This window comes from Parasteatoda tepidariorum, chromosome 8, assembly GCF_982258835.1.
Source record: "Parasteatoda tepidariorum strain Cologne lab strain chromosome 8, Ptep-v5.0, whole genome shotgun sequence".
NCBI lineage: Eukaryota > Metazoa > Arthropoda > Arachnida > Araneae > Theridiidae > Parasteatoda > Parasteatoda tepidariorum.
The window spans coordinates 28,053,470-28,074,367 of record NC_141762.1 but is presented as its reverse complement, the minus strand read 5'-3'; the positions used below and the strand labels follow the sequence as shown (position 1 = coordinate 28,074,367).

At 29.1% G+C, this 20,898-nt stretch overlaps 2 protein-coding genes across 3 annotated transcripts in view; one reads left to right on the top strand and one right to left on the bottom strand.

Annotated features, from left to right (window-relative positions):
• Positions 1-2,732, bottom strand: part of LOC107438772 (uncharacterized) — a 572,328-nt gene extending 569,596 nt beyond the window's left edge. The window contains exon 1 of one of the 2 annotated variants that reach the window (XM_021144690.4): positions 2,599-2,732. In XM_021144690.4, coding sequence (XP_021000349.1) covers positions 2,599-2,698 — 100 coding nt within the window. In that variant the 5' untranslated portion in view covers positions 2,699-2,732. The remainder of the gene's footprint in view (positions 1-2,598) is intronic. The other variant, XM_043040146.3, reaches the window with a different exon arrangement.
• Positions 2,733-2,802: 70 nt separating this feature from the next.
• Positions 2,803-20,529, top strand: LOC107448539 (death effector domain-containing protein). Its single transcript, XM_016063780.4, has 4 exons — positions 2,803-3,403; positions 7,230-7,517; positions 14,626-14,865; positions 16,451-20,529. The coding sequence occupies exons 1-4, from the start codon at positions 3,088-3,090 to the stop codon at positions 16,579-16,581; spliced, it is 975 nt and encodes a 324-aa protein (XP_015919266.1). The 5' UTR covers positions 2,803-3,087; the 3' UTR covers positions 16,582-20,529.
• Positions 20,530-20,898: the final 369 nt, after the last annotated feature.

Below are 20,898 nucleotides of genomic sequence, written 5' to 3'. Positions count from 1 at the left end.
GCAATAAAAAGCCACACTTTTTTCAAATGTGATCTTTAAACATCAAAGTGCTCAATATTGTTTCCAGATGGGTGTTATAAGTTTCTAATATTACCACTAGATAACAACGCAATACACAAAAATATCTTATGGCACCAAAACTGCTCTACTGAACAATTTGAAACTGTAGCTTCTCATAGTCACTAAGTATTACATATATAGCATTATATTTGCTGTACCTTTTATCGAAGAAAGCTTTATAAAAAAAAATTTATTAATATAGTGACTGAGAAGAGCTTAGAGTTAGATTTTCCTTTATCTCATATTCCAATGAGCCAATTAAAAAGTAATATACATTTTTTTTATTATTTGGATAACTGTTCTAGCTGATTTGATTAAAAATTGGCTGGTTAAAAGATCATAACTCAATTACATATTATTTAAATTCTTAATTACATGTTATTACCAAGCATATTAGTGATTATTGATGCTTTTAAAACAAATTATTAAAAAAAATATATACAATTATAAGATCGAATCTAATAAATGGATGGGATAAAAATGTAAATAAAGAAGAAATATTTAATGCTAAGTTGCATTTTTAGATAAAGGGTGGTCGAACACAGCATTGAGCTTGACATTACAAACATGTCAGTGTTTAATGATACTTTTAAGATAAATTAAAACTATAATAATAAGAAAGACTCTACAGCTACATGGATGGAAAAAAATTTAAGCAAAAGTAAATAATAAGTAGATAAATTAAACATAAGCATTATGTAAAGGATTTGAATTTAATATAATTATAATTAAACTGTTTGTCACACATCAAAATAACAAAAAAAATTATAGAATATCTTATCGTTTAAAAAATGCTAATTTATAGAAAATCCAAGCATAAACATCTCATACTTATATAGTCTTACTTGACAAATACTTAACTTTATTTTAAACACTGGAAATATTCATGTCTTTCTACCCTGTTCAATTCTAAACAAACTCTCTTTATGACTATAATCTGCATTTTCAGTTAACAGAAATAAAGTTTTAGCACCAAAATTTGATTACAAACATTTTAGCTAAACATTGATAAATTTTTAAATTAACAATGAGTTAAATTATATATGCAAGTTGTTAAACAATTATGAATGCAAAACAAATTGGGAACAAAATAATGACAGAAAAAGTCTACCTAACCTTAAGCTTTTTGTTATAAAATCTATTGCATTAAAATATATGTTAGTTTTTATAAAACTATGAACACCTACAAAATAAGTAAACAAAATAGTGAACGGAAATAATAACATAAATTCAAGCTTTTTGTTTTTATTGTTATAAAATTACTGCACTAAGACATATGTTAGTTTTTATAAAATTATGAATGTAAACAAAATTTACTGCTCTATAATATATCCTTGTTGTTAAAAAAATTATGTATACAAAATAAGTAGAGAAAAAAATAGAAGAAAACATAACTTCAAGCTTTGTGCTTTAATTATTATAAATTTTACTGCACTAAAATATATGTTGGTTTTCAAACAAAAATGAACATTTACAAAATAAGTAGAGAAGAAAATAGAGACAGAAAAAGATAACATAATCTCAAGCTTTTTGCTTCAATTACTTTAAAATTAACTAAAATATAATTAATAGATAAAAAAAATATAAAAAGCAGTTTATGAAGATGAAAAAGTTGTATCATTTAACTGATTTTATTATCATTTAAAAATCTTATTACACTCGACCTAGGCAGCAAAAATTTTTTAAAAAAATTATAAATATTCGTTATTATTATTTATTGTATTTCTTCATGTTACATATTTAAAACATATTCATTAAAGAAATCTTGAAATACTTCGGAAGAAACTCCATAAGACACTAGAAATTAAATAAAATCAATATTTTTCCCCTTTGATCATAACTTGTATAATAAATATCAAAATTTAAAATAAATAAATAAATAAACGGAAAAACATGAATGAAAAAAAAAATCTTTTTCTAAAATAAAATTTTTTTTAACGAATCGAATTTCACGTATATTTGTTTTCCTTCTACAACTTTACGGAAATAATAACTTACAAATCCTATGTTTTTTATTCGTTTATTTACATCGAATGAAAAAAATATATATCCCTTTGCATCAAACACTTATCTTGTCCAATCAGAGGGCTTGTAGTATTTCAGCAGAACCGGACCACGTGAGTGGAATAACAATTCACAAAATTCAAATAATTTGTTTACTAAAGACAACAACATCAAAATCAAGATACAAATAATACAACAATCAGCCTAAAACTTCTTAGCAATAAACTTTAAAATTAGCGATTGAGTTTTTTAAAAAAAAGTACATTTATTCTATTCACAATACGATGTACACATAAAAACACATGTCACAATCCCGCCAGTTGAAAAAAAAAAAAAAAATCGCAGTCAATATTCGCTCATGTACGATCAAAAGAATCTTACTTTACTCTCCCGCAAATAGTAAATTTTTAAGTACATTTATATCCTTACAATGCATACAAAAAAGTGATAAAATTTTATGAAAAGGAAACTTTAGCCGAAACCTGAATAAATTATGCTAAGTAAGTTATGAATATGTAAAAATTTGCCGCTCACCTGTCCTGAGATCAGGCACTGATTTACTGTCCGCCATCTTGAATAATCTGCTCTGAAATTGAGAGCCGGAAGTTGACGGAAATACTAGATTGATTAGCATCTATAATCAGAAAATTCTAATTTTAAAAACAAATTTATTTTTCATCCCCCCAATATATTTCGATAAAATTTAATAGAATCCATAATTGGAGCTAGAAGCACCCGCAGCACGATTTCAAAACTTTTTTAAAACTTTAAAATTTTAAAGATTTTTAAATTAGTTTGAATTCAAAAATTTGAAGCTTTATTGTTTAAAATAATGTTTTTACTTCCTAACGTAAATTATCAGATAATTTTTTTAATGATTTAATGGAAATTTAGTGTTTATTTTTCTATTTAAAACAAAATTTTAATCGCAAAATGTGCTCGCAGTAAAATATTTATGAACCAATCACGGAAACGCTTTTCATTTACTGCGGAGATGGTTTTGTTGAACATGTCAAAATCAACATGGCGGCGGACTCGAGATATTACGCCAAGATAACGCGGAACCAAAATTCGCGTCATGAATCGACAATGTTTAAAATATGTGATCGTGTTGGAAGTCATTTATCACAAAACGATGTTCATTTATTGACTATATTATCTGGGAATGTTTTGGATTCATCAACACGGCGTAAAATAAAGAATGGCAAAGATTTGTTTCTTGCACTTTCAAAAGAAGGACATTGTGATGAATCGAATTTTGAAAGCATTTTAGAAATGCTTAAAATAATAAGGCGTCATGACCTATTACATATGTTCACTGTTAAGCAAAAACCTAAAGGTATTAAAGATCACTAATAATTTTATGTTTTCCATAAAATGCATTACTGGTAGTTTACAATGTAAACAAACAATGTTAATGTCTGTTTGCTCGCACTTCTTTCGTGTTAATTAACAATTTTATCTTCAATGTTTAGTTGTTAATCTGTTCAATCTGCTATTTCTTTTATATCAGGTGCAAATAAATAAGATGTTTGCTCTTAAAAAGTATTAGTAATTCAAAATTTACTTTATATATACAATAGTATATATTTGAATTACTAGTCCTTTCAGGGAGCTACGACGCATGCTTTAAATTTGCGGGTACAAATGTCTGTTGTAAAATCTATACAATATAATTGTAAATTTCAAAACTCTAAAGCTATGATGCATCATCTACATTTGTTGATCCAAATGTAGGTTGTAATATTTAATATTCCTAAACACTAGTTGCTTCACTAAGTTACGATGCATGGTCTAAATTTTCAGACCCAAATGTGGGATTTAAAAGTTTTGTTTCCAAAGTAATGTTGGAACATCAAGGTACGAAGATAAACCTGTTGAAATTTAAGTTTTATAAGTAAAGTAAGTTCTCAATAGACTGATGGTTAAATATTATATTTCTGAAGATTACGAAATTATTAAGTAACCTGTTTTATCTAATGATTATAATTTAACCTAATACAAGGAATATTTCCATATCATGATCTGTCGTGCCAAATAGATTTTAAACTTGCAATTTAAAATCTATATTGTGTTTTCCTTTCCAGGGGGGAGTAGGAGTTATATCTTTCTAGTTGTTCCTTTCTTTGATGATTAAGTTTAGTTTCTCGCAGCCACTGCCCGGCAGTTACCAAGACTTGGCGATTATTCTGCTGCAGATCACGATACGGAAATCTCTCCTTATAAAATTATGAAGTTGCAAATGTAATTGATTTATAGTGACTCCTTAATCAATGTAAAAATATCAGGGGTCTGTTTAGAAGAAATTTAGGTCCGTTAACGGACCCTTCACAAAATATTTTCTCATAAAAACGGACCTGCACAAAATATTTTAACTTTAAAACAGACTCTTCACAAAATGATTTTTCTTTTAATCGGACCCTTCACAAATTTTTTTATCTTCATTATTGTTTTGTTAATCGAATAAACCCTTCCCAGGGCAGAAAACAAGAAAAATGGATGTAAGCGAGTTAAGTTTGGTCTTCTCCAGACGCTTCTTCCATTATTCGTACGAAATGAATATTCTGCGTTCAGCAGTATAGGCTAAATACCAAATATTTGCATGTTGCATCTCTAATTTAAAAGCAGCAATTGCTGTTTTTTTTTTTTTGAAAATTTAATTTTTTTTATTATAATTTTACAGTGCTGAGTATAATCTCTTAACAATTTAAAAACTCCTTGAAAATTGCAGAGTATAACTGTTTTGATTATACCTATCATTTCAATTTATGTTATTTAAATGCTTTTTTAAATTTCTTGTTGTGTTTTTGTCAGAGAAAATAGTAACTTCGTTAAGTCATGGAAAATTGTAGGAATTAAGTCATGAATTTGAAAATTTAAAATGTAGCAGATACCCTGCCTAAAGAAAGTATAGTATAGTGATCCGTAAGGTACGCAGGCTAGTCACATATATTGGGACAATACCGAAATATTTTTATCTTACTTTATCAACTCAATTACAGTAGAGCCCTGATTATCCACAAAAAGATAAAAAATTTTATTGCACATGATAAATCATTGATATTTTTTTTAATGTGTAACTGACCTCTTTTATGTATGAAAACTTTTATACATTAGTTTTTTACTTTACCATTCATTATTTCAGTAATTTAGACATAGAACAAAAGATTATTGCTGTGTGTTTAAAATATGAACACCTGTATAAATTTGTTTTAAAATCATTTTTGTGTTTGTTTCTGTTTTTTTAACTTTATTTATTTATTTTGTTTATTGCTGTTCTCTGGCTACCAAATCTCTCAGATAATTGGGATTTTACTTTATATCCATTTTTTGCTCTTGTACCATTATACCCTACATTCAATTCACTTGATATTCATTTTTCTGGTTATTTTATTTTTTTATGACGTTCCACTTATAGTTATAAATTTTATCAGAAGAACTTTGTAAGTATTTACTTTATATACTGGTACCGGATAACATAATGTGAACATTTCCATATCAACTCTGCAATCTTTTTTACACTATCTACCAATAAGTATTTGGACACCTATGCAAACGGACTATACCTGCAGTCCTGAGATTCGTCACACCCTCCTGGTATAGATTGGGACCCTTGGTCCCCATTCATAGTAAGCTTAACGCTGATGCCTACTGCACTATTTTGGGTGACAATGTGCTTCCTACGCTGTGGCAGTTTTACATGGTGGACCCCTGAATGCCAGCTGTCATGTTGCGAAGGTCGCCAAGGCTTGGCATGGTGCCAATGGGGTTAATTGAATGGACTGGCCTGCCCAGACCTGAACCCTATCGAGGTCAAGTGGATCGCCGAATTAAGGGGTTTACTACCCTTCCAAAATCGGTGAAGGAACTTACATGTCTTCTCCAAGCCTACTGGAAGGAAATACCACTAGCCGTCACACAGGGACTTGTGGAAAGTATGCCCCGGAGGGTTCACACTGTAATTACCTCTCCTGAAGACTCTACCCACTATTGATTATGAATAAAGTTTGTTTTTCGTTTCAATCACACATGTCCAAATACTTATCGGTTGATAGTGTATATCAGAAAATATTTTGAAAATTTTTTTATCATATAACTGTTGGCACAATTTTAAACATCATGCTTGAAGCTGGGACTCCTTTTATTTTGCATTAAACAAAAAGAATATAGAGAGTATAAAACGTCTTTCATTTTTTAGTACCACTATATTTCTCAAAGTATTTTTATATAATTAGCGCAATCCTATAAAATTACTTTAAAATTGTTGGTATCGAAGCTAAACAGAAGTCCTCATTTTGGTTGATCTGCATTTCGCATGGCGAAAAAAGACACCATTTCTAAAAGCTTTAAGTATGATTTTTAAAACTCTGCCATCAGTTTTGCAAAGTAAAATCTTCTAAAACATTTGCTGCTAAACAAAAAAAATTTATTACATAGTTCACATAGAAGTGTTCTCATCATGTTGCCCTGTACCTGCATGTACTTTAGTGTCAAACTTAAAATGTGTCGATCACATTTTCTACAGAATGCAATAATTTTAAATTAGAAATTGGGTCTATTTTATTGTAGTACTACCCTTTGAAGTTTATTCTAATAATTTAAATTTAGTATAATAGACATATAAGTGCTTAAGATATTTCTTTGTCTGTACCCATTGGCATCGTTTAAAATGACCATGGGAAGGCGGAAAGCTGCCTGGTTCTTGGTGTTATTTTAAGTTTTGTGCTTGCCAATCTCAGGTTTACTATGTCCCCATAATTTGGCAATCGTGGTAGCATAGGTACCCGTACGAAAACTTTCCCTAAATATTAATTTTATTACTAGCATAAATTAGTGTTGCTGTTGATAAATTATTATTTAAAACAAAATTTAAGTTTTTCGTACTTAAAAAAATAATTCAGTATATTGTACTTAATTTAAAAAGCACTCTTGTAAATAAAAAGATGATAACATATTTATTTTGTGATAATTTATGATTTGATCGCATGTATTATGTGGGTGTAATAATAGATTGAGTCATTATCCAATTGTATCACATCCAACAAAAGTTACGAAAATTTTTTGCTATTTAACGGCTTGCTATGTAATTAAAATATATTTGTGTATATATGAATCTGTATCTGATTTTGTATATTCTTTTACCATATTATTTTTATTTTATTTAGTTACCCTTGATCCTGTTGAAGAATACCTCAAAAATATAGGGCAAATCTACCAAAATGTTGATGCCCTTGCCTCTTATTCTCAGTCAAATCAAACCTTAAGGATAAGTGGTAATAATAATAAAGTACCTTCCACTCCAACTGAAGATAGGATAAACTTTCCTACTAGTGAATCTTCTCCTGCCAAAAGATTACGGCGAAGTCAACGAATTTCAAACCGTAATGTGATTTACCATGCACCGAGTATTATTGATTCCAGTCCAACTGCAGCTAATCAGAAATATACTTGTGGTAACATTTTTAATTATTTTGTTTTCTTATTATTATTAAAACAGATTTGATGCCTATTACATGGCTGCCAACTGTACTAGATTTTGCCAGTTTCTCCTGGTCTGCTGTTTTAATTAATCCTAATTTCCTAATTTTTGTCCATTTTAGAAAATTGCCAAAAAGTAAGTCAGTTTCTGAAAAAATCCCTATTGAAATAGTATTTGTGTACAGATTATTGCTTTCTTGTTAGAATATTTAAATAAGTATTATTAATACACAATGAAGCGAACCTCATTTATAAAAGCAGCATAAAGCCTTTTTTTATTATTTCTTTAAAAAATTTTAATCTCTTAACTATCTTTTATGAATTAAATGCCTATTAATATTCGAAATTATGATTAAACATACTACATAACATTTCAAGACAGGGTTGGCAAGGTTTAGGACAGAATAGATTAATCCACGGTTTAAACCGTCCTGTCCAAAACCCTTTTACTCAAATTATGTCACAATTTTATCTGAACAATATTTAAGGAGTAAAATAAACATAGAACTAATAACACATTGATGATTAAATATACTGGAGAATATTTGTTTTTAAAAGTATAATGTTTTATTAATTTTGTTTGACTCTTCAATTTAAACAAAGATAGATTAATCAGTAATCAAGTTCAATTGATCCTCTCATTCAATAGTACATAACTGAAGTTTGGCCTTGCCATACAGGTTAAGATATTAGGGACTAAGTGCTTGGTTCGTCATAAACAGGTTTATTCAGCTATAGTACTATTCAAGAATACTTTTATTTCATTTATATTCAATTCTTTTAGCATAGCGGTGATACATCACCAGTGTCAGTAACTGAAACTGATGTTATGCCCTTCAAAACTGTTAATACATTTTTCAGTTATTTTGTATTTTTCAATTTAAACTAATATATTTATATTTAAAAAAAAAATTTAAAAATAGATGTCTTTTTCATCATCCTGTGATGCAGAAATTATAACATTTTTTTAAAAAAATATTGGGAAAAATAAAAGGTTAATTTTTGAACAAATTTAGTATTTTTTTTAAGAAAAAATATTATTTTTTAATATTGCCATATTTATCCTTATGCAAAAATATTATTTATCAGTATTAAAAGCATATTTACATTTAAAGGATTAGGTATTCACTTTTGTTGTTCAATGAATTGTGGAGCTTCAAAAATTATAAACCTTTTCCTATTATCTATATTATATAAAACGCTAATACGTACGTATGTATCAATAAAACCGATGATATTTCTTTTCTTGCGCTGGCAACAGTTTTCATTTTTAATTGATTGGATTCGGCGCGCAAGAGCACGTAGTGAGCATCATATGGCTAATCCATGTTATATAAAACGCTAATACGCTTTAATTGATAGGCTTCGGCGCGCAAGAGCACATAGTGAGTATCATCTGTCTAATCGGGTGAATTTTCACCGAATTATCAAAAGCATTCTCACAAAATTATCTTCAGCGAAGTCGATGCTTTACATCCGGCGTTCAGTACTATTTCATATTGTTTTAAAACACATTGTTTTAGCCCTCTGGTGGGAAAGACTTTAAAACAAAACTTACAACAGTTACTTTTCTCAACAACTGAAATTTAGAACAGTGTGATTAAGAAAAATATGCGAACTGTTTTCAATTTCAAATTAATATTGTAATGTAAAAGTTTAGAATTTTCTACAGTGAAAAGTTTTCGGAACTTCAGTGTTCAAGAAAGTATACAAAAGCTAGACGTTAAGAACGTATCCAATGAGCGAGCATAGGATTGCGAAGCAATCCGAAATGAACTGCGAAAGCAGTTCCGGGGGTTGGCGAGCGCTAGCGAGCAGGGGGCGAAGCCTCCTAGTATTATATTATTTTCTTTTAATAAGCCATAGTAAATTGTATAAAAAATATCAAATATTTATTGATACATGTAATTATTATGTGTGCAATGGTTACACCTATAGAATTTTTACCTTCCACCAAAGTTCAAGGTTTTGGACACTTTAAGACAGTTTAGGACAGTTATACCCAGTTTAGGACAGTTTGAACCATTTTAAGACAGTAAAACCCACGTGTCCTGTCCAAAACCAGTTTAGGACGTCCAAAACCCCGTCCCTGTTTCAAGTATATTTAATGTCAATCATAACTGGAAAATATTGCAGTTTTTCTGTTTTGATGACTGTAAAAATCCCTAACATTCCCTATGTGTAAAATATCTAATACATTATGCAACAAACATTTTTTTGTTAATACGGTTGAATTCTGAATGTATGAGTTCTATTATTTTTATTTAGCTGTAAGAACCTGCATTTAACAGGAAGTTTTAAAATTATTAGTTTAATGTTAAGAAGCTTGTATTTGTTGTTAGCTTGTGTCTTTACATGCCCAGCCAGGGATGGTAAATAATTAATGAGATAAACGAAATCAAAGCAGGAAGGGGAAAAATACTATTGAATTTAATTATATAAATAGCAATTTATATTGTGTTATTGTGGGTCATTTTTTTATTCCTCTAGCTATGTTTATTTTTATTCATAAAAAATTTTCTCCAAGCGAACTAAAAAATTGGATTATGGTAGCGAACATGTGAGCCATATTGTTTTTAAAAAAAACTGTTGAAAGCCATGCATTTTCTTATTTTACTTAATTTACTCTGATAGTAAAACTATGTTGTCTACTGACTTTAATATAATCTTCCTGATTAGTAGAATGTAAGTGTACTGTCTTTTTTGATTTTATTTCTTGTAAAGTACTCTCCAATATAATAATAAATTAATAAAGTACCCTCCAATATAAAAACAATTCTCCAATATATCTATGTCTATCATGAAACATGTGTATAATCTATAAAACAGGGATGCACTTCAAAAGGGGCCCCTAAATACTTTTGGTTCCTGAACTGTATAAAATATTATAGGAAGCATAAAAGAAAAGCTTGTAAAAAAAAAAAAAATTCATCTCTGGTCTGTAACGGAAAGTTACTGATCAAGTTTAAAGCCTTTCTTTAATTATCAGAATATGACCATTTTATTATGAAAGTTATATTTGCGCAATATGTTCAAAGTTTGCAGTGAAATGTGTGTTGTGTATGAATTTGTACAAGAAAACTGAAATTTTACAAGTGAATTCGAAAAACAAGGAAATTATTATTCTAAAATTCTAGCTGTCTTCACTTTATCAGTGATTCCGCTATACTTAGGAAACCAAAGGTTCTTATAGGATTGCTGGTACCATATTTCTGGGTTGCTTTTTACTAAAATCGGGTCGCTATTTAAAATATCAATTCTATTAGAGGAAAAATTGTTTTGCTTTAAATATCTAGCATTCAATTATAATCTTGCTGAATATCAGTCAGTTGCTTAATATGAATACAAATTTCGCGCCTGGTTCGCACTGATAAAAATTATTCTCAGTGGTAGGCGGATCATGGATTAGAGCTCCTTTGTCGTCAGGCTAACCGTGAGAGGTTTTTGTGGTTTTCCTCTCCATCTAATGCAAATGCGGGTCAGTTCCGTCAAAAAGTTCTCCACAAAGGCAAATTTCTTTCACTACTTGATCCAGGAATTGCCTTGTCTTCTGGATTGGGATCAAAATTACAAGGCTACGCCTGAACATTGGTAGTCACAAACTCAAAAATAGAAAATTGTGTGTGCTGTTCAACGACAGTTATAAAATAATCTTCAGAACTTTGAAATTCTATTTGCTTTCAAACAAATTCTAAATATTACCCACATTTTTATGAAAGCATTATGTTAACATTGCTGTAGTTTTTGTGACCCATTTCCCAAAAAAGGTAATGCATCCCTGATACAAAGAACATACATAGAGGAAGAAGGCTAGCTTAGATAGATCTAATACAAACCAGTCAACCAAGGCTTGGTGCGGTCAATGTGCATAAAGGAAAAAGCAACATGCTCGGGGCACACCAGCATAGGTTTTTAAACTGGTTTTCATTCTCCTCTCCTTTCAACCTTTACTGGGGTTGGGAAGGAGATGAAATGTTTTTTATTTTCATTTATTGTTGGTTTGTTCTGCATTTTTGCAGGATTTATAAATAGTACTGTTCTATTAAGATATTTCTTTGATGATACATTTATATCTTCCATGTTGATTAAATCTCCTAACATATTTTAAGATAAAAGGAAAGGATAAAATGGCAGGTGACAGCGTACGTAACCCTGTTGTAGAGTTGTCCAGCAATCGGTTCGACGGTGCCGTGCCTCCTTACTGTCACTTCGCTTCCTATGCCCTTTCTCTTTTGGTATAACATACCACACCGAGTACTTTCCCGCGTTAGTTATGTATTGGACGAGCTGGACTTCTTCTTTCTATGTTATTTGCCTGTTATAAGAACTCGTGATTTTAGATAACCTATGTTTGTATATCCAAAATCATAAGTCTTTAGTTGGCAACACTTGGGTTAAACGTAAATGCATTGAATGTGTTGTTGTCTGTTAAGAATGTGTAAATACACATTCACGCTCACACATTGTACAATGCTACATAAAATAATAATTACAATTATAATAAAATACGAAGAGCCACGTGATTCGGAATAAAGAGCTTGCCTCCCTCTTAATGAGATAACCCAGGTTTGAATCCCAGCAATGACAAGTTAATATGAATCTGCTCTCAGCGCACACCAACCACGGTGCTGACATTGTTTATAGTCAGGCTAACAGTGGGAGTTTTTCTTGCTTTTCCTCTCCATGTAAAGGAAATGCGGATTAGTTCCATTATAAAGTCCTCTGCGAAGGTTAGTTTGTCCTAACGCTTGATCGAAGAGTTCCCTTGTCGTCTGGATTGGGTTCTAAATTACTAGGCTGCGGAGTTGAACATTGGTACCCATTAACTCAAAATTAGGTCGGCTATTTAACAATGATTATTAAAAAAAATACTCATGCTTAAAAATGTAAAAAAATTACTGAATTTTAATTGAAAACCTACTTGCAAATAAAAAATAGGGATTTTTCAAATTTCTTTCCTTGTGAAATACATTTATTAACTTTTTATTTTGTTGCAAAATATTTTTTTATGTTAGTAGAATAAAAGAAATAACACTAGATAGTGTTAACATTAAGAACAAAATTATTTTACATTTTCAAAGAAAGATTTAAAGAGGTTTGTAAGGAGTTAAATTGGTTTAAGCCAAAGTTATAATGTATAAAATAGGATTGTATAATCAGCAGAAATTATTAGATTGCCTACTTTAGATTATTATAAAAAAGTAAATTTTCTTTTTAATTTAATTTATCACTCAAAGAACATTGTTTTACAATCTTTTGTAATCAGATAAAAAAAAAAAGGACTTAGTTTACCAACCTTTTCTTATAGCTATTATAATTTAGCACAATTTTGAATATTTTTCTCAATTTATTTTACCCTTTTTAAGCTAATAATCTTAAAATACTTTCTAAAAAGTTGTTGCCCAAAAATAAAATTTTTTAAACTAAATATTGTTAAACTTTTTGATTTTTATAGAATAATTAATAATTTAACATAACAGAAATGAAATACATTTTATACTCTTTATTTTATCAGATTTTTTTTTATCTCAATGATATACATATTTATTTTAAACTAAAAATTATGCGAAAATGAATTATACCGTATTGTTCGGCACAGCATGTCCTTATTTGGGTATTGTGTCATTAAACCTTACATTCAATTAGTCTATGAGAAAATTAATATTTAAAGGTACATTTTTAAATAAAAAAATAGTATTTAAAAAAATAATAGTAAAATTTAAAATCACTAAGTAAACTCAATATACCTCCAAGCATAAGATGTGATCTCTGAGGCTGAATATCATGCAAATTTTAACATAGAGCTAGACAACATAAGAAAAATCTTAAATTAAGGAATGAAATTAAAAATTGAAGTTAAATTATCAGTCACTAAATAAATTAGAAGTGGACTTTTCATTCAAACAGATGATTAAGAAAACAACCTTTTCCTGAAAAAATAAAATAAAGAGGCAGTGTTTTTAAGGTAAGGCTGCTTATTTTTACAAAAAGGGCAAGGAGGACGCATTTCTAAAAGCGCTTAGGGAGAACACTTATATAATATCTATATCACAAAGTTTAAATAAAATAGTTTTCTAAAAATTGAGAAGTTTTTTTGGCTAGTTCGTATCTAATGAAAAATTATATAAAGCCGTATTTTATTTTCTTGTTAGCTTTTTAAAATAAATTTTATGTTTAATTCAAGAAGAATTTACTCTGTATGCTGTTATGGATGTAATAAAATTATTTCATTGTCTCTAAAATTTACTATGTATTTCTAACTGAATCCCTCCTTCCCCAAAAAAAAAACCAATTAACCCCCCCCCCCCCCAAAATAAAATTAAAAATACCCAGGTTTTTTTCAGCCTGAATATTTTGTAAACTAATGTGAAGCCTCCATTAATTACTTAGGTATCGGTGGATAAGGATTTTTATTTATAATTAGTAGTAGTACATCACCTGTAATGAGTTTTAACTCACCTAACTTTTTATCTAACTTGTCTGAAAAAGTAAAGGCTGGGAAATCAAGCCGTATAATACTGTTGGTTTTAAATTTGTAGAGCCTTAATACCTGACCCACAGCTGGCCGATGCAGGAGTAATATACTTTTAATTAAGCTGCAGTGGCTCAGAGGATAGTGTTCGCCTTCTAATGAATTGACCAGGTTCGAATCTCAACAGTGCCTGGTTGATACGAGCTCTGCTTCCGCACCGACCATAGTGCTGACTCAAAATATCCTTAGTGGTAGATGTATCCTGGGTTAATCCCCTTGCCATCGTGCTAGCAACGATAAGTTTACGCGGTTTTTCTCTCTATGTTACTCAAATGCGAGTCAATTCCATCAAAAACTCCTTAATGAAATCTAGTTTGTCCCAATGCTTGATCAAGGAGTTCCCTTGTCTTCTAGGTTGAGTTCATAAGCTCATGGCTACAAAGTTGAGCATTGATAGTAGTAAACTCAGAATTGGGTCAACTGTTAAACGGCGGTTATGAAATTTAGTTCCTGATTCTTTCTATAATTCTTAACATCAAGTATGTAAGTCTTAACTATAACTAAAGCAATTTTTTCTTTCAGTTATCTTAAAATAATTTTCTTTTTTTCAGATGTTCGTCTCAGAGTTAGAGCTGAGTATTGTAATTACCAGTCTGTTCTACAAGGCAATGTGTCATCAGTTAAAGCAGACCCTGTAGAACGCCAGTTGGAGTGTTTTACTCAAGCAAGTGCAATTTTACGTGCAAGGGACTTAGGCTACATTGTATGTGATATTAAATTTTCAGAAATAACATACCTCGACGCATTTTGGAGAGATTACCTCAACGGATCTTTGCTAGAAGCCTTAAAAGGTACAATCCTATTCATTCTCCTTTTTAGAAGGATTGTTAACATTAACCCTTTGACCATGAATTTTAAAAAAGGATTTTTTTTTGTCCCGTTTATTATTCAAAAGGACAAAATAGGCCACAAATAAGGCAAATTAAATTTAGTCTTTGGGATTTTCTGACAAGCGGTTATCAATTTAGAAGATGGGACATATATGTCCGTGCCATACTTAACTTAATGGGGGGATACATATGTCCATTAGTAATTTTTAAACATTTGTTAGGACAAATGAGTCCCGTTAGTAGTCAAAGGGTTAAATGTCATTTGTATTGCTTTGCTTTCATATATTTATTTAAGCATGTAAAATTGAGTCTTTTATTTTATGAAAATAGAACAGTGGAATTTAAATACTGGTGCACTTAGCATTACTTTTTTAGTCTCCTTAAACTACTTACTTTGTTCATGAAGACAGCTCCTGAAGATAAAGACAAACTCATAATTTTGGGGAAGTGCACGGTCAGGATGGTTAATTATAAATAATAACAAAAAATTACAAGTATTGAAGTAATAAATATCTTTTATTTTTGTGTTTTTTTATTTGATACTTTTTGAAGGATAAATTAGGAAATGCCAACTTTTGCTCTCACCGAAAAGGTTTTTCCAAAGTGATCGTTAGATGACAATTTAATTACAGTTGTTGGCAGAAATATTTTTTTCATTTGCCCTGAAACTATTCATACCATTGTCTAATTATCATGACTTTATGTTATGTTTAATTTGTTCACATAAATTGGTGGTTTAAATCTTGTTTTTATTAAATTTATGAATTCAAATTATAAAAATCAAGCATAAATTTTTTTACCACATAAAATGTAAAATAATCTTACGAAAAAATTGTAAAAGTTGCCAGCTATGACAAACAGGGAAAGTACTCAATGTATTGTTAGCTTTCAAAGTAGTAAACAAAACGAAAAGTAGTAAAACTTGTTAAAACCCTATGAAACCTTTGAAACCTTCCATGTTAGATGGTAAAGATTCTGTGAGTGGTAACAAAATCATAGCAGAAAGCAGAAATTTTATAAAAGGTTGATTTAGTATCTTATGCAATAACTGAAGATTCCATAATATAAATGGCTGCAAAGAAATTGTGTTTGAAGGGGGCTTAAATTCTAATATTAAAAAAAATATGCTAAAATTTGGGGGGAGGTATGGTGCATAAAATTATTCAATTGTTTTTTAATCAGAAAGTATAGAATATAAGGTTATAGATAGCTGTGACGGTTTTGTTGCTGCTTTTGACGAAGTTTTCAATTGCATAAGTTTCATTGACTTTATTTCCTACTTTAAAGTGTGAGCTTTTCGGAATAAACCTTACATATATAAAAGAAAAATTCATAAAAAGCTCCTTTATCATTAAATTATAAAATTACATAACCTGGCCAATCGAGGCATTACATAATCTGGCCTCTGGTGAAATGTCTCGAAATCCAAATCTTGCAAGGCTTTTTAAACTCTTTAATAATATGAATGTTTTATTTTAATTATCGTTCTTTGTTAAATAAAGCTTTATTTATTTTGCTTTTAATATTTCTTCTTTTTTCCATTTAGGTGTATTCATCACTGAGTCTCTAAAGCAAGCCGTAGGCAATGAAGCAATTAAGTTACTTGTAAATGTGGATGAAAGTGACTATGAGAAAGGTCGTGACCTTCTAATGAAAAATTTACATTTGACAGTTTAAACTTGTTATGCTGTTTTAATTCTTCACTGTTATAAAGTTTTTATTTATTTTTTTTTGGAAATATTCATAGTTATATATTTGTTTTATTCATATTATTACATAAAGTGTAAAAAAAAAAAACATTTATTTTGTATTTGGTTACTCTTCTAATTTGGTTCTTGTAAACATTTGTTTATTTTTTCCATGGTCTATGTAAACTCCATTTAAAACTGTATGTAAAAAGGTCGCATAATTATTTAACTTTTTCGACTGTGAAATGTTATTGTCTCTCATTACTGGCTTTTAATGAAAGCTTTAGATTTATAAGAATTCTAATGGATATAGCTTTTGTACATGTGGAAGTTTTAATATGAATTGGATGGATTTAAAATTTATTATTTCTAAAATTGTACTATTAGTGAAATAATCCCCTGAATGACCAGGTCTTACATTAACATTGCTACATGCTGGCATTCCCAAGCTTCAGACTTTTGAATTTATTGAAGGGAAAAGAAAGGAAAAAAAAGCTTTCATCTGCTAAATATGTAACAATCTTACATTAACATTGCTACATGTTAGCATTCCCAAGCTTTAGATTTTTGAATTTATTGAAAAATAAATACTGTCACCTGCAAAGCATGCAACGATTAATTTCTAATTAAATAACAATTACGTAAAGGTTTTCTTTAAAACTAAAGTGGTACCATATACATATATAACTCTTTCTGTATATTAATTTCGTTTATTACTTATAAGTTGTAAGAATTTTTTTTAAGCAATTACTTAATATTTTACTTTATTAGAAGTTTGTGTTCAGAAAATATATCAGTTGGTATTTTTGTTTAGTTTCAATCTATACTAGAAGGGTCTGCATCGAGATTGATTATAATTGAAAACTTTGTAATGTCAGTAAGTGCTCAGGGTTTTTTTTTAAAAAAATGTATTCTTTGCCTCTGTTTTTCTTTTTTTTCTGTGTTATTTTAGTGCTAAAATATATTAAAAATAAACTCATGTTAGATTAAGACCTTCAGGGGATTATTAACTTAAATGTTTAAGTAACTGTCTTATTTTTAAATAAATATGTGCTCAGTTCTCATCTCAGCTGACGGGTTTTATATACAAGAGCTATCTTTTGGAGCATATTTAAATAAAATTAAGTGTAATCTAACAGTCTACCTCATGGTAAAAAATTTAAGTTATAAAACATTATTAGTGTTTTCAATTTAAAATAAAAGTTATGCTGCAAATATCTAAATTTCAAATTTTTATATACACACTACATACCTCTCTAGTTGAATCAAATTAAACATTTCTTGTTACTTTTCAATCAAATATGCTATGATGATGGTTTAAAAACTTTAAAATGAAATAGTTTCACTTACAGCATATAGTGAGTTATACATATGTTCTGATTCAGCGTATGTTAAAATGTCCAACTTAGATGTTGCTTTTCTGAGAAACTGCAGGAATATTCTAAAATCATTTTTAACCCTCTCACTTCTAGATAATGGGAGCTAATTTTTGTAAATTTGATGTCTGGAATTTAAAATTTATGAAGTTGACTTTAAAAGTAATTTGAAAAATAATCAATGAATGGAATTTTTATGTTCAAGAAAATTTGGATTTGCACCATAAGAAGAAAATTTTGGAAACTGATCACTGGAAGACATAACGAACTGAAATTTTTATATTATGTGGTTAAAACTTCCACCATATTGAGAGAAAAATTATTAGATACAGGGTATCCGCGCACCTGGAAAGTCATGGATTTCGGTATTGAACAAAATTTGTCATGATTTTAACTATTTTTTTTTTTTTTTAAAAAATCACGGATTTAGGTTGCTGAAAAATCTAATTTTTAAAATGGAATTAACCCCCCAATTTCTTAGTGTTCCGAATATCTGAATTTGTAACAAAATCCCCACTCACAGTCAGTTTGATTAAAATATAAATTTTTTTTATCATGTACTTTAAAAATTATGACGTTCTTTTAAAAAATAAAAGAGAAAAAACCTAAGTTCTAGAGCGAATTATTTTTTAAACTTCTGTGATTTCATAATTTTTGTTATTAGTATTTATTTTTTTATCAATTTAAAATTCTAGCTGAAGCAAGGTTCATTCGTGAATTTTTTTATTCCATAATGAGATCAGAAAAATCGGAGTATTTCTTTCCTTTCCGATGAACAAGAAAAGTATCTTTAGAATGTAATTCTGCAGAAAAAAATTGCTTTTGTATTTTTTTCAGCTATTCTATTACTTCGACTCTTTCTTTACTCTGTTTCTTAAATTTAAAATCTATAAATACGAAGATGCAGATTATAACAGTTTTTGTTATACCTATCATTTCAAGGAATGTTGTTATAATGCTTTTTTTAATTTATTGTTGTGTTCTTGCCGGAGAAAATAGTAACTTCTTTAAGTCATGAAAAATTCTTGGTATTAGTCATGGAAAGTCATGAATTTGAAAATCTAAAATGTAGCAGATACCCTGTAGATAATGATACTCGAATTCTCATATTAAAATGTGGTAACACTCCCACCATGAGAGGAGGGAAAAAAATCTTGAAAAATTATCTCTGACTGGAATTTTTATATTAAAATGCGACAATAGCAGGAGGGAATTTGAAAAATAATCAATAACTGGAATTTTTATATTCAAAAAATGTGTTCTAAAAAAAAAGAGCATTTGAAAAAAATTCGAACATCGGTTTCTTGGTAAAGCTACATTAGAGTTTGTCATTTTGCATACGAGATCAAACATCTGACTCCCCACAATGTGTTCTTTTTAAAAGGAAAGACTTAACCATTATCTTACCTCAAATAAATGTGTAAATTTGTGAAACTCCTCATCACTGTTAATAAAATTTTCACAATTTTTAGCATTGTTCAACGAAGTTTTCCTTTGTACTGCAAATATGTATGGTCAATTTTTGCACGTTTAATCAATGTCATTCTGCTACAAAAGAAACAGTGAATATGTCAAAATACCTCTTAATTAAATGAGTATCATAATATATCTTCCAACTACCTCATTTTATTTCAGAAGTGTTTTGCCATGCCTTATTGCATGTTCTATTGTAATTCCGGAACTGTCTATGGAAGAAGAAAAAAAAGTTCACAAATCGTTCACCCTTTTTCTACTATTCAAAGTAGATCTTCAATGTTTGAACATATACTTTTCACAATTAAACAAGGTTTGTAATGAAATCAAGTGTGTATTGCTATCTTGTTGCCGTGATTTCTCCCAGAATTTTACACGGAAAAAAGTTATTGTATTAACACTGCTATTATACTTAAATGCGGTCTTTACTGTCTTAATTTATAGTTATTGTTTGAAAAAATTACAGGCTATGTGCAGTTAGTTGTATACTTGATAGCTTTATTGCTGAGTTCATTATGTTATGAAAACTAAAATATTTATAAATTGATCCTTGTATGCTCTGTTGATTATATATAAGAAAAAGTTCTTTATCATTCCGAAGATGATTTATATTCTTTAAACAAAACTTTTATTGTTTCAGACTTCTTAGATGTTTTATCCTGTTATTCTACTTTAATTTCTGGAGTTTTTGTCGTTTTGCAGCTAATTTTTTTTGCTAATATTGTTAAAAGTAGTTATAAATTTCTGATTTATTATTAAGATCATATAGTATACCTATTAACATAAAAACACCACTTATGATGTATTTTACACAAATATTTTTTAAACAAATCTTAAAACGATTGTGCTTGTTTGATGCCATGTCTAAGTACTGGTGTAAATTTAATAAACATCAAGATTATATAAATACAGGGCCCATGCTTAGCATTCGCCACCTCACCAGATGTGCTAAAATCGTTAATTCGGCAAAACAAATTATGTTTTGACCAGCGATTTTTTTCTACCTAAAAAACTTTATTATATATTACCGTTATTCCAGAAAATTACTTATTATATTAATTTTAATAAGAATTTTATTGAGTTCAGATGATGTAAGTAAAAAGAGAGATAATGTAAGCATAAAAAACCTGTAAAATACAGATAAACACATTTATTACCAGATTTCATGATATCAAGTGGCAAGACTCTATCCTGCATTTTTTGTCAATAAAGTAGATTAAGTGGTAGCTACACAACATGTTATATTCTTTTTAATAAACATGTTATCCAACTGTTTTTCTAAAAAATATGTGTTCTCGTTACAATAACACATTGTTTATTAAAACTTAAAATGGTTGCTAAAATAAGAAATTTTTAACTTCGATTTTATCTTTATTGATTGCCACTTTTTAATGATGTGGTGTAACCACCTGCACTCAGCTGGTGATGAACATGTTAAACCCTGCCAAAATTTTGAT